This window comes from Odontesthes bonariensis, chromosome 10 (assembly GCF_027942865.1).
Source record: "Odontesthes bonariensis isolate fOdoBon6 chromosome 10, fOdoBon6.hap1, whole genome shotgun sequence".
Taxonomy (NCBI): Eukaryota; Metazoa; Chordata; class Actinopteri; order Atheriniformes; family Atherinopsidae; genus Odontesthes; species Odontesthes bonariensis.
In genome coordinates, this window is record NC_134515.1 from 6,192,728 (window position 1) to 6,207,764 (window position 15,037).

Here is a 15,037-nt window from a genome sequence, read left to right on the forward strand (position 1 = left end):
CCAGGTTTAGGAACACATTTGTTTTTATGTTGTTGAATGTGGCTCTGAATTCAGTGCTGTCACACTAGTTTGGCTGCTGCTGCATCCTTAGACAAAAGAGCTCTCCACACACTGTGCACAGGCAGAAACTGCTGGGCACATTCCTCCACATTATGCAGCAGGCTTTTTTTTTTTTCTTGTCAGAAAAAGGTTGTAGGGTGGCAGCGCAATTCCGTAATATCAGACAAGAACAAATGAAGAGAACATGCCTCCTGGTAGGTGGTAAATGTCAACTACCGTACATTCACCAGAAATGCCATTGTCTGTTATCACTGGAGGTAATAGCATCATTTTACCCCTAATTTTGAGCCATTGTGGGGAAAGTCGCAAATAGAATTGTTATCTTGAAGCCGGCTGCCAGCCTCTCCACCTCTGACCCTCAAGCCGATCTTGTTGTTGGCAAAAAGTTACATGTTGCTCAGAGATTGTGTTGTCTAATCCCTACCCTGCTCCCACCACCACCAGACCCCACCCCACAGTAATCACTCACATGTTCTTCTTTCTCTTGTTGTGCCATCTTCCATCTCCCCTCCTTTTCTCTTCCTACCTAATCAGCAATTTCAGCTGTAACTCTGACCGAGCTGACAGCATCCCAGCACTGCAGTCTGTCTTTGTACGGCTGCTGCTCCGACAACGTGACAGCTGCCTTAGGAGTCGGACAGGCTGGATGTGCCAGTAAGTCCTATTCTGTCCCCCTTTTTTGACCCTTTGCCTCCAGCATGTACTGAGTTATTTTGTGTGCAATCAAAACCATGGTAGATACTATCTGACTGCCACAGCATATTGTCTTTGACTGCAATTACAGTACTGAAGCTGCAGAGCTGAAACGTTTCATCTTAATCCAAGGAATGATTATGATTATGCGGCACTGTATCACCAGAAAAATCTCTTCATCTGATGATCTTGACTAATGACAGTGCACAGATGGCGGAGAAAATGCTGTATCAAGCTGTAAGCCAGAGGATGCCGTTTAAGTAGAGAAAACGTTTGGAAATAAGGATATATAAAGATTTATTAAAAAAGAAATTCACCTAAGCAGACTTTATCAACCTCACATGTGGAGGAGTGTTTCACAAACATTTGAGCCTTTTATATACCTGTTACACCAAGCTTATATTACGGTAAGCAGTATCCATTTGTCATAGTTTACATGACCGCTGAGTGCTAAGGAAGTAAGAGAAGGAGAAACAACTGCAAGGTGCTGTATTCGTGTTCTTTCTGACCCAGCAGAGGTTTCCAGTGACATCCATGCTGCTCTGTTGTGCTTCTCAGGTACCTGCCAATGTAACGTTTATGGCTCCTACAAGGGGACATGCGACCCAACCACTGGACAGTGCTCCTGTAAGCCAGGTGTTGGGGGACAGAAGTGTGACCGCTGCGAGCCGGGCTTCTGGAACTTCCGTGGCATCGTGACAGAGAACATGAGCGGCTGCACACGTAAGGGATCGTGTCATTGTATTGATTCAGTGCCCGGTCACTGTTTGTGCAGTGCAATGCTTTTGTTCTGTTTTACTTCCCCTTAAAATAGCAAATGGCGTTCTTGCTTCTTCTTTCCATACAAAAAACACTCGATTATTAAAAGCTCATTTTACCCTTTGCCTCAGGTTAAGTAAGAGAGGCTTGAGATAATCTAAGACAATGCTCCAGTTTCTTTATTATCCCACGAAGCTCTCTGTGGACACTTTTAAACAGAATTATCTCCAACCAAATATGAAAATTGCCTATTTACATTGTGTCTAACAGTGTTAGTGTAACATTGTCTGTTGACAGTAAACAATAATAATAATAATAATAATAATAATAATAATGACTTGGTTTTATATAGCGCCTTTCAAGTAACCCAAGGTCGCTTTGCAAAAAGGAGATGGGGCTAGGGAATAGAGGAAAGAAGAGGGGAGGGGGTAGAAATGGGGATGGGGCCAAGGTGATTAAGGACCATAGGCCTCAGTGAATAAGTGGGATTTGATGTGCTTTTTGAACGTTTACAGTGTGGGAGCTTGGCGGATATGGAGAGGTAGACTGTTCCAAAGGGTGGGGGCAGCAACACAGAGACTCACACAAATGAGCATGACACTAGAAAAAGAATAATCATTGTGATAGTCTGACAAAACTGGACTTTTAAACATGTTAATCTCACTGATATTGTATGAAATCAAAGCCCTCAAACCCAGACTAAGACACCCAGATTATGTGATTGGGGATTGAACCACTCTGCTTGTATACACTCAAATACAGCCAAATACAGGCAAAATCAATGACTGTGATTGACTTTTTTTTCTTTTGTCAAACAGCTAAATGTGAGAGAGATTGCAGCCCATTAGGACTATGTGTCAACTTGCATTAACTCAAAGCATTTCTGAACTGCTAGCGTCAGACAGCCTGGACATACTCCAGTCAGTAACTTCATTTTACTCCCATGCATGTATTCTTGGACAAAGACGGTGGTCCAATCAAAAGGCCAGGTGGAGCTTTAACCATAACTTGACTCAACTGTGCATGTAACCGTGCTGAATGTCAAATTCTTTGACGAAAACAAACACATCTCATTGAACTGGGATGAAACTAAAGGCCTCTGAGTCAGATATTTCAAAATCCTTTGAAAAAGAAAGAACTATCTGCATAACTAGAGACATTATCAGGTAAATGACAAAACATGTTTTGCTGTAATAGCTATTTTGAAAGAATACATTTCTCATTCAGTCAATAACTATATGAGAAAATATATAGAAAATAAGTCGATAAAATGAACATCTATAAAGTCTGTGATGACAAGAGGGTTATTTTCTAATTAAATATTGCATATTTAATTCTCAGGGTGTCCTTTAGTCCCATCAAAATTCTATTTGAATGAGCCATTCTCATCTGTATTCAGGTAAAGAGAAGGGTCAGAATCCCTTGTTTGTCTTGGTGTGATGCAATATGCTGGCCAGCTTGTATCCCACTGCTAAATGATCGCAGGACATACGCTCCCAAAGCCAGAAAGCCGTTTCAGTTAGCAGCAGGAAGCTTGCAGGTGTCTCACCCATGGTCTGACCTTAACAAGGTTTACCCAAAGCAAGCACACTGACCACCGATACCACGTTCAGCAGGAGGGAAAGAGAAAAAAAAAGCAAACTACATCATTGATTCTAGGAACATGATGGGGTTGATGTCCTTCCCCGGGGTTGTTTTTTTGAGTTTCTGTTACATACTCATTTTTCTGGTTCTTCTCCTCCCACCGCGGCCCCTGAGGCTAGCTGAACCCTAAGACTCTGAACAAAGATGTATCTTAGACAAGGTAAACAGGCTAAGGTTGCTCCAAACCCACTGTGCACACTACAGGCCTAGCTATCCACGTCCATCTTCATGTCTTCGTCTCTAATTCACTTTTTTCAAATCAATCTTTTTTCCTCTTTATGGCAGCGTGCAGCTGTGATCCTGTGGGCTCGGTCCGGGATGATTGCGAGCAGATGTCGGGTCTGTGCTCCTGCAAGACAGGAGTGAGGGGCTTGAAGTGCAATGTGTGCCCAGATGGAAGCAAGATGGGCATGAATGGCTGTGACAACGGTAATAGGAGAGAGTACCCAGGCTATCGGCGGAGCTTTTATAAACCACATAAACATACACACACACAGACACGCATGTTCCTCTTTCCTCTGAGCCTCTCTTTATCATTCCTAAGTGTTTTTTTTTACTTATCTGATTAGTGGATGAGCCTCATTCTTTGGCAGCCACCTCTTTCTTCATTTCTTCTTCACATTCATCAGGTTTATTGGCAAAGAAGGAAGTGGCTGTTTGAGAGTTAATCGATAGTGATTAGGGAACATAGTGGAGTGTACAAAAGGCCTGTGCATGTCACATTGCCCGTTGATATTTTTATTTCACTGCATCCATGCTTTCTTTTGGAAGATTCACAGTACTTACATGTACATATTTATAGCTGTGTTTAAGGACTATTGATTACTTTTGAATAAACCGCCCCAGCGATGGCACAAGCTCAAAGAAAAAAAACAGTTGAAGGAAAGGTTAGTTCATGCTGTGGGGGCCTGGAGCTCCTTGATTAAGATGCACCATCTGATATCGACTGGAAGTCAAACCCGTAATGAAGCCAGCAGTCCCGGCACAGAACTGCCGGCACTCCGCCGCACACTGTTAAATGAGAAGACAAGGTACTCGGAGGGTGCTGCACATAAAAGTAGGATCTAAGAGGTGGGAGCGCTTTAAGCCTCTGTGATGCTGCAACAATGCAAAGACACCATACTTGCAGCCTGGTGGGTGGATGCTGCTCCCTGCTGCTATAAGGCCTCAAGGAAACTTTGGAAGAGAAATTTTAGGGGGAAAATGAATAAATAAATAAATAAAAATATCCTGAGTACACACTTTTACGCTTCTGGAAATAAAGCTCTTTATTTGTCTTTGCTGCAGTCACACAATTTTATGAAGTGCTGTGGTTTACGAAACTTACAATTATAACAAGAAGGTGATAATGACAGAGAATTTAGAAATAGAACAATATTAAGGGATTTTTTTTATCCCTACACAGTTGTAGCCAATTGTCAAGTTACCAAAAATAGTCAATTATTTACACACTAATTGAATACTGACATTTAATTCCACATTTAAAAATGCACGCTCAGTGAGTTATCTCATGGGATTGTCGAGGAGAGCTAAGAGGCACTCTCTTTACCATAAAAAAAAATACTCAAATTATTATATACTAACATTTTCATGTTCCATTATCAGGATAACAGTTCATTTAGGTAGTATAAATAGTTAGTTCCTCTGCTTGTCTTTTTTATCCAAATCACAGACTAGGTGTACAAATTATCCATGTGTAGAAGTCCTTTGAATGTGTAACTACGAATGTACTTATCAATATTTTTATTGTCTCCAATACCAGTTTTTTAAGAATCTTTAAGAATCTCTTTTTCCCCTTCACTTGACATGCTGCTGTGTTGTCTGTCTATCCTTAAATGGAACACATGCTGTGTGTATTTTGAATGATAGATTAATCCACAGCAGCTGAGAAATAGCTTCAATACTACCTCTGATTAGCACATATGCTAATTAGCCATGTGCTAAAAATTATCTTATGTTAGCTGCGACTGTGTGGCTTACATAAAACAACAGTCATGTACACAACAATTGTCAAATAAACTCTTAAGTAAAAAGAAAGGTCACACTGTTGTTGGAGGTAACAACTGTTGGGTTTGTAATATAATCCTAAATGTAATCGTACCACCGCTGCTCATATTGCGTTTAGGGGAGACAAAGAGATCATCACCCCATCCTTTCATCAGAAATTATACGAGTACAAAAGAAACAACAACTGTACACTAGCTATGTTATTAATAGTAAATATAGATGCTTCAAGAGCTCCAAACAAACCCTGCACTATATTTTCCATCAAGCATCACACATCATTACAATTTTTAAGGGAGTATTTTATTGATAAAAGTAATAAAAAGTTCCTTAAATATGTATGAGATCATCACTTTTATTTAGCTCTATGCTTTCCAATAGGTGCCACATTCATAGGGCAACTACTCTCCGTTATTGTTAGCTATGTTATTATGGGAGTGTACAGAATGAGTAAAAATGCAAACCTATTTCTTTCACAGGACCTGATGCCCCAAAATCATGTGAAGAGTTGGTGTGCAGTTATGGAGCAACTTGCACTGAGGTGAACGGGCAAGCCCACTGTGAGTGCCCTTCACCTGACTGCGATTTGAAAAACAAAACTAAGGTGGGTTTCAAAAAAAAGTTTAAAAGAATTAACAGGAGCATCTTGCTTTGGCTGCCTATGGGGGTCAACATGTGTTACATTTTTTCCATCTCTTCATCTCTGTCACTGTGGAGCAGGTGTGTGGCTCAGATGGAGTGACCTATGCCGACCAGTGCCAGCTGATGACCATAGCCTGTAGGCAGGACAGGAACGTCACCGTGCAACACTTTGGACATTGCACAGGTGAGCCTCGTCGATGCCTTCATATATCACGCACTGAGCGGGTGGCCAACTGCTGTCAGTCCCGCTCAGAAGATAATGAGCTGTGCTGCTGGCCTCAAATTATTCGCCTCCTGTTGTTTGTCCTGCGTCTCAGGAAGTAAAACCACAAAATTATTAATTGTAAAACACTTGCACGTAGAAGTAGTTTTCTTTTCGATCTGGCAAATCCAAGCACTCTGAAGTGTGTAATAAAAACCTCATACATCCGTAACAATTATAGGAAATATTTAGCAAGTAGAACAATTCCATCTCTCCCCTTAGTTGTAAACTGCCAGCTGAGGAAAAATTCATGCCCGGAACTGGAGGGTAGTCGAATCACAACATTAAAAAATATGTACTTGTGTGTGTGTGTGTGTGTGTGTGTGTGTGTGTGTGTGTGTGTGTGTGTGTGTGTGTGTGTGTGTGTGTGTGTGTGTGCGTGTGTGTGTGTGTGTGTGGGGGTGTGGGTGTGTGTAAAGACAAAAACTAGAGTCTGAGCCTTGCTTTCCCTGGAGAAATAGCAATGATACCTTCTCCTTGCTTTCTCGCCCCTCTGTTGGGATTTGGCTTAATCTTTAAACCCTCCTGTTGGGGAGTGTATCAGTCCCTTTGCAGCTTTATGGTGCCAGGAACACGATGCTGCTGGAGTATGATTGCATATGTAGAGAACATGTGTACGGGGAGGAAAGGTGCAGCTCCTGCCCCTCGGTCCAGATGCTGATGGACGTTGTTTGGATCGGTATAATGGGTGCTGGGACACGTGCCAAGGCCACAGCTTTCATGTATAGTGAAGTTGTCTCTCCGACTGCCAGCTTGCTTTCACAACAGGATTCTAGCGAAGATGCCGGCAGGCGCTACAGGGAAGAGGAGTGCCAGCTGTGTAGTTGTGGCCATGAGCCACTGCCAGGTGTCTAACATTTGTGAGTGGAAAAATGTTCATTCACCTCATCACTTAGTGGCCACAGATCAAGTGGCCAAATCATCAGACATGACTCTTTTTCTTCCATCTTTCCAAAGTGGTTTTCAAGAGGCCCAAATTAGGACACATCTATTGAAGGTAATGCTGTCCAATGGGTTCGCATTGAATTGCAGTTGCAGGTATATTGATTTAAAAAAAAACAAAAAATATGCTCAGCTAGAGACCAACAAGGCTTTGAGAAGTCCCAGAACATCTGGTAATTACAAATTCAATGCCGTGGGTGGGTCACCAGCAAAATGAGCCAAAATCCAGTCTGGTTTCACTTTCCGCTGTTGCCTGGCAATAGAGATGTGGGTTTTGTGTAATCTCTCACCTAGCATTGCTGCACACAGAAGGCAGGATGATGCCTAACAGCGGACTTTTTCTCTATCAATCCCTCAGGGGAGGAACAGACAGGCGAGCGCTCGGGCCCACCGGCAGCCACAGAGGATCTTTTAATTTCTTCTCCCGGATGCGGTCGCACGACGGGTAGCTGCGCTGCCGCTGCTGTCAGCTCGGGGGTTAGATCTCGAGCTCATTTCACGTGTGGCTGGGTGCGAATTAGCATTTGCTCTGCCTCCACCCTTCACCACGCCGCAGCCTTGCCTGATCTACCTCCTGCTGTTTACACGCAGCGCTTCCAGACGCCCGGCCTAAGCGCTGTGGCATGCTAATGCACACTGTGCTGCTACAGTATGTGGTTTGACAAGAGAGCTATGCCATAGGCCTACATAAATGAGTGAATAGTGATTTTATTTTAAGAACACTGATCCGTTTCAACTTTTTGTTAGTTTGACTACTGCACAGTCAGCCACTGAGAAAAAATAAATAAATGATCCCCTGGCAGGAAAGGCGTCTCAAATCTTTCTGCTTATGACGGAGAACTTGCATCTCGCTGGGATGTTGCCCGGCTCTCTCTGAAGTCTCCAAGCAGCCGCAGAGTACAGGGAGTAGTTTTGCTGGCTTCTTAGCTGTCTCAGCAAAAGATAAAGGACTAACTAAGAAATCCAGCATCAGCTGCAAGAGCTACCGTTGCCATTGCCAGCAGGAGGACATTTGTACCGATGAGCAAATTCTGGCACTGGAGGAGAATGGCCTCCATGTTGGCAATGGGCTGCCTCTCCCATATGGTGCTATCACCTGTAGGGTTGTGGCAACCATTGCCAGCATATGTCACAGGCAGCCTTCTGCTTGCCTGTTTGTTTGGGCTCTGTTGCCTTCACCATCTCATGTGATTTTCTCTCATTGTTTGGTCTGCATGTCTTGACATTTTCTCCCGCTGCTGTTTTGTTAACCTGTTTTTTTTCTGTCTGATTTAAACACTTTCAACAATTTGACCCTATCATTTCTTTGTCTTGCCTTTTTGGTTTCCTCGTCATTCCTCCCCTGTTGCGTGTACCCAGATTCCTCCTCCCCACAGAGGGAGGATGACACTACAAACAGTCTTAATAACCACCTTTCAACAATAACCACACGGCTGAAGCGATCCCAGATGACAATGATTTTTTTTCCCCTCTTTGCCCCGTGACATTACCGTCCGTTGTTCTTTTGAGAGGAAAGCAAGCAAAAAAAGGCAAATGGACTGTTAAATCTGATTAAGAGAAGCACAGGCTGAACAGACTGCTCCAAGTCTTTTTTTCTTTTCTTTCAAATGTGTGTGCTTTTCTTTCCTTATCCCATGTCACAGAGCTCACGCAGATATGCACACACACACCCAAACACTTTCCGGGGAGGCAGCCGCTTGACGCTAAGCTTGGCACCTGACTGACAGGTGTAGCAGAGGAGAAAGGCAACGCATGCCACCAATTTTGGTGATAGCATCGCTGCTCTTTGCACTCCACTCCATATCTCTACGTATACAAATATCTACCGAGCTTAGAGCTGACTCTCTCTGTGTGTCTCTCAGGAATTCTCCTGTCTCAAAAGGTATCACATTTCACACCTTGGTGAATAATTGCCGATCAAGTAGGCGATTATAGCAGTGTAATTAAGTCTTACACAAACTGTAATGTTTGGTGAATCCTAATGAGGCACAAATCTACCTTTTTTTTAAATTCTCTGTTCATTCCACCATCTCACCAAGACACATCTATACTCGTGGGATGTAAAGGACAAAATACAATCTTGTCTGCTTTCCACAACTCGGTCTGAAATGCTCACTCACTTAGCATCTTCCTGCCAGCTCACTTGTCCCCCCTCAGGAGTTTTTGTCCTATTTATCTTTTTTTTTCATCGCAGGCTGTTTGTCCTTTTGCACCAGAGCTTTTTGCATAGTTGATGATGGTCTCTTTGCACAAAGGCTCTTCTCCCTACCTCATTTGAATTCTCTTTTTTGAAGGGGGGCTGCTTGTTTGTGTATGTTTGTTTGTGTGCATCTGTTGACAGCAGTGTGCTTGTGGTGGCGTTGACGGATGCTCGTGCTCTCCGCAAGCAGCAGCCTGACGTCTTTGAAGGCAGAGCAAAGCTGGCTTTTTTTGCCCCATTTCTATCAATCATTCATCACTGTAGGCGCTGGCTGTTGGTGATTAAAGCTTTGCTTCTGCAGGGCAGCATTTGAATATGGATATATAATTTATAGGCTTGGGCACAACAAGCACCCAACATCCAAAACATGCATATGTGCACTCAAATGCAGGCCATATGGGTACCTACACAAGTGCAAATACTCACAATGCACTTACTAACTGGAATAGTTTAACCCTGTTGGGTAAATAGAACTCATCTGCAGGAAGAACATTATATAAGTCCAATTGCAGGATGTCATCTTTTTTCATGTTCCATATTCACTCAGATTTGTTAAAGATTCACAACATCGTTTTTTTTTAAGAGAGGTTGCTTTTACAAACAGGGGGTTGCATATGCTTGTGTGTTCATTCATGCAATTTGAAATTGTTAGGTTAGATGGCAATCATCCATTCAGTGGCTCTGGAAGGCTTTTCTGGTTAGTGAGGTTTTGTTATTTTTTGAGGCTGCATAGTTAGGTGAAACAAAATCAAGCATTTCCATCTTTTCTCAGTCATTCATCCATTCCTTGCTTCCTCCCCTTCCCTCCACCAGAATCCATCCCTGAACCGGCAGACAGACCCACCCCCAACCCCTCCGCCACCACCGCCGCAGCCACCATCACCACCGCCGCACCTTTCCAACCTAATAATGTGTGGGCCATCCCGTCTCCAGTAACAGTCAAGACAGAGGTCACCGAGCAGCCTCCGACCACCGCTGCCTTTTCCACCCATACCCACAGCCATGCACGATCCAACGACCTCCACTTCACCCTCGCTGCCACCACCACCTCCTCCATCCGCAGCAGTTCTACTCCCGCTACCTCATTCGAGGGCTCAGGCAGCGGGGAGCCAAGCGGGGACGACCAGGTCGATGAAGACGAGGGGCAGGAAGAGGAAGCGGGTAGTGGAACCCCATCAGAGGCCAGTGGGGCAGATGAGCCTGTCGGTAAATCCCTGCTCTTTCACTTCATTATCCATGAAGCTTTGGGGGTTGTGTGGGAGGGGTTTTTAGCCTCAAAGAATGGTTTGGACAGAATCATAGTTTACACTTAGCTGACATCATAACACATTCATGCCATCATCTGTTAATTAGAAACTAAAAATAGACACGGGTCTCTGTATTTGTATGCAAACACAAAAGGCACGTCGGGAAGAAAAATCCGTATGAAGACAATGTCAGTGTCTTTACCATTTGTATAAGATGTATATGTCAGTTTCAATCAGAAAAGAATGTATTTGTATGGTTCACTATTGCCACATCACCCATGCTTTTTCTCCCATTGCACCGGCGCGCTGGCTCTTAGCAGCTCGCAAAACAAACCCAGGCTCTGTAAAATACACCCTCAGCAGGCCAGATAGATAAAACTGTTGGCCCGCATCCGGGGATCCCTGGAGCCTGCCTTGACAGGCTGATGTGACTGGAAAGGTTGAGGTGTGAGTGTGTGTGGAAACGCTATACTATGTCACATGACTAGTCTCAAATCTTTCCTAACATGCCCTCCTATCTGTAACAGCTGCTTCGGTTCCTGGGCCTTTGCTTAGACGACAAAGGGTGACTGAGACTTTTCAATCAGTGCATTTTTTATTATTATGATGTTCCTTTCCATCCATCCAACCTCCTCGCCCGACTGCTCCTAGGCTGATGGAACGGCCTCGCCCAGCGTGCTCCACCTTAGCTCTTCTTCCCCCTTCCCTCTGACTGCTCCTTCTCTCAGGAGCGTGTAGCCTGTCTGCATTAGAGACCTCATGTATTCTTGTGGCTGCGTGGATTTGATTGTGTCTGTGAGTGTGAACAAATATGTGAGTGTCAAGGCAAAAGTGAAAATTTCAACATGAAATAGTGTGTTTCTTTATTCACGGATGTGTATGTTAGTCGGAAATTTGTACAATTCAGATTGCATGTATCACTATCTGAGTATGTATGTAGATAGGTCAGAATGTGTATATTTGCACATTTCTGTATCCCTGCTCTTTTGAAATCTGCACTTATCTGTGTGTGTTAGCGTGTGTGTGCATGTGTGCGTGACAGCTTTCATAGTTCCCACTGGAGTCCCCTTGCTATTCACTGTGCACTGCCCTGTTTCCCCAACCAGACCTCCCCTCTTCAACCCAGCATCTGTAAATCTGCAGACCACACGCCAGCAGATGCCCTATAAACCCTGTCCTCCTCCCTTCTCCTTTCCCCTCTCCACTCACATCCCTTGACCACAAGTCCTTGAGCAGGACGTCCGCTGCCTGTGACGTCTTTACGACTTGTTTAGCCGCTAGCTCTTTGCCTCTCCGATTATTTCTAATCTCTGTGCGGCCATAAACTGCGCCGCTTCAAGAAGGACGCCCCCTCCACCGACACCATCATTACAAAGACGCCGGCTCACTGCTGTTACGCACTCTCATTCCTCAGATGGAGAAAGCCCGGCCACTTTTATGTCTTTTATGTCCAAAGATTGCCAGATATATTGTGATACTAAAGCAAACATGACTGTATGTTTTTTTTTTTTTTTTTCCCTGCTGGGACGCCTTGAGGGTAAGTGTCAGCCAGTCAGCAGTGAGCAGTTATCACACTCCCCTATCATTTAAAGTGCTCTGTGTGTGACATGACTGGCAACAGTGCCCATTAAGTGTTCTCTGACTGACAAAATGAGTTCCAGCCGTAAAATCAGTGCCCATGAAAATGCCATATAATCACCCCTGATGGATGCCTCTTTTAGTGTTCAGTCACCAGCCAGCAGGCTGAAAACACACAAACACCAGCAGAAAAAGGCACAAAATTAGACATTTTTTAGTTGTTTTTTTTTAAACATACCACCTGTCTCTGGAGTCTACAAATTTTAGCTCATATTTTAGGCTCCCTTCTGGTTTTCATAGATAAGCTAATGTGAGTTTCGGAATTTTCTGAAGTTTCATGAATTGCTATGAGAAATTATATGTCCCCCCCCCCGCAGCTCCCACGGTGGCAAGTACCTCTGTACCCACAGCTGAGGAGAGGTCATCCTGTGACAACACAGAGTTCGGCTGCTGTCCCGATGGCAAGACACCATCCAGCACCCCAGAGGGCTCCAACTGCCCCTGTAAGTCGATACGAAACATTTTCTCTACCCCGCTACATATATTTCTGTTCTTCCCTCTCTGTGTCTTTGTCTCCTGTGTATTGCGCGTTGTTCCACGAGGTGAAACATGTTTTAGGGGTTTAGCAGTCTTCATTAGTAATGACAGCATTTACTAGAACATATACAGTTATTAAAATTACAGTTTAAAATTCTGATTTATTCAAACTACATCATTGTTTTGGAGCGAGCGTTTTAATCGATAACAATTAAATATCTTATGTGACACATTTTCTTATTGCAGCCCGCTGCTCTATTTCACTATTTCTGTCAGATAAGTATTAAAAGTGTTTATGACAACATATATACTCAATTCTAAATGTGAGACTTACATGTCATGCCTCTCTCACATGTGGGGTGTCAAAAAGGACGCACCGGTGTATCCTCGCTTTTAGCACCGCCAGCAATCCTTCTCGCTCCTTGCTCCTCTCTCTTTAGGGTGTATTCTAAGAATTGTGGGAAGTTGAAAATGTGTCGCTGAGATTAATTTCCAGGTCAAAGGCAGAAGGACAGAGGAGAGAGGAGACAAGGAGAAAGGAATTGGACAAAAGAGATGAGCCTGTAGGAATAAAGGTAGAGCAGGCCACAACATCTAGTCTGGAGTCTCCAGATGTTAAAGAAATCCAGAGTTCATGGGGAAGGATCATAATCTCTAAAAGAAGGCAATAAAAAACAAGGACAAAGATGGATTGCTTTTTGTATATTTACACTTTGTTGTGATTACTGCCACTGCCAGAAGGGGGAGACAGTTTGTATGTCCTGGGTGCAGAAAGGCACTTCTTTTCTGTATCCGTTTTCAGCTTCAATTTGTTAGTCTGTTTAAAAACAATATCTATCTGTATTTAATGTTTCCTTTGGAAAGACTGAGTTTGAAGGATACCATCTGGTTCCAATCACCAGAACAGGTGTTTTTTTTCTGCAGCAGTGCTTTTGTGAAACACTTTCCTCAAATATAAATGATCATATTAGCAAGTGGCAGGAAATTACAAAGGAAAAACACGTACAGTTAAACATTAATTCTGATATTTGTAATCTAATTTGACGGTACTTTACAGTTTGACACTGATGATAGTCATATGCTCCTGCCCTAATTAGTGTCACTTTCTTAGTCTTTATCAAGATTTTTAAAGTTTCAGTGTTATGCAATCTGATATTTTATGGCACTCTGCTTCAGTTTATAAATATTTTGTGTTCTCGCTTCTTCTTTCCTCTTTCCTTTTCTCCTTTTATTCACCCCCTCACACGCATGTATTTTTGTCTTTGTCTGTGCCGCTGCTCTTTATCTCCTTCTTGAGCTGTATCTCACTCTTTTCTCTCCCTGAACCCAGTCAATCTCAGTCTAGTCTTGCATCAGTTAATTTCTCTCTGGAGCTGAGCACAGGGAGAGTCGAGAGACTACCAGAGGCCGACGAATTCTGTTGTACCAATCAGTGCTTTCTGCCACACTCAGTTCATAAAGATAAAGGGCTTCTTTCTCCCCACTGCTTCTCTTGCTCTCTCTTCCTCCATCCCTGTCTCGGTTTGTCGTAGTAGCGGTAGTCTGACTGATTGTGAATAGAGGGATTCTCTGTGGCTCCCAAGGGAGCTGTAGGTCATGACTTCAAAGAGCTGAGGCTACAAATTAATGCGTGGAGCTGCATTTCTGGCGTGTTGAAGGTCCCAAATCCTCTCAGTAAACCAGCAGACTTTGCAGTGGCAACATGATGTGAAGACACGAGGCCAGATAAGTCTTCTGCCACTTGTTCCATTTACAGAATTTATGGTTGAACAGAGGTGAAACATACAATGTTGTGTTGATGGAGAATTTTGGCCTTCCAACCTCAAATCAATCAGATAATAGAAGCAGGTTTAAGCTGGAAGATAAACGTTATTACAAAGCAACAAAAGATGGTAAATATTTATCACAGCTAACAATGACAGCACACCAGCGATCAATACTACATTCAGTTCAAGTGTTACCAATAAAAGCAGGCAGCGCGATTGGTTGATCAATACACCAGATCGTTTTTTCTGAGATGGGCTCAGCCGATCTTCCGTTCATTAGAAGTGAAATGACACGTCCCTCGTGCCTCGGCTGCCATCTCAGTGTACCATCCAGTCTATTGACATCTGCACGCCTGTCGCAGGACAAAAAAAATAGTTGTTCATGTTCCACGTTTCATTGAGACATCAAATGGTGAATCAGATCTGTGACACTTTTTTTTCTTTTATTGTTTCTGTCTCTGTAAAGCTGTAAAGCTGAGTGTGAACAGTACGGGCTGGACATTCAAGCAGCTGTTGTTTTTGTTTTTGTTGTTGAAAAAGCTGTTGTTTTGGTTTTATTTTTAAACTTTTGAAAAAATCCCTTCAGGCCTACATGTGTTACATTTAAACATGGCAATTTGCATTCATATGGCACAAAAGATAAGTTGAGAGTTAATGGCACACCAAGTTCCAGACACTGTAAACTCTTCCATATGCTCAGGGA

At 43.3% G+C, this 15,037-nt stretch overlaps 1 protein-coding gene across 5 annotated transcripts in view; it reads left to right on the top strand.

Moving 5' to 3' along the window:
* agrn (agrin) overlaps positions 1-15,037 on the top strand; it is a 264,104-nt gene that overhangs the window by 211,207 nt on the left and 37,860 nt on the right. For all 5 annotated transcript variants that reach the window (XM_075476038.1, XM_075476039.1, XM_075476040.1 and 2 more), the window contains 7 exons: positions 595-714; positions 1,312-1,476; positions 3,442-3,585; positions 5,640-5,764; positions 5,881-5,986; positions 10,020-10,412; positions 12,409-12,534. In XM_075476038.1, the coding sequence (XP_075332153.1) occupies positions 595-714; positions 1,312-1,476; positions 3,442-3,585; positions 5,640-5,764; positions 5,881-5,986; positions 10,020-10,412; positions 12,409-12,534 (1,179 nt within the window). The remainder of the gene's footprint in view (positions 1-594; positions 715-1,311; positions 1,477-3,441; positions 3,586-5,639; positions 5,765-5,880; positions 5,987-10,019; positions 10,413-12,408; positions 12,535-15,037) is intronic.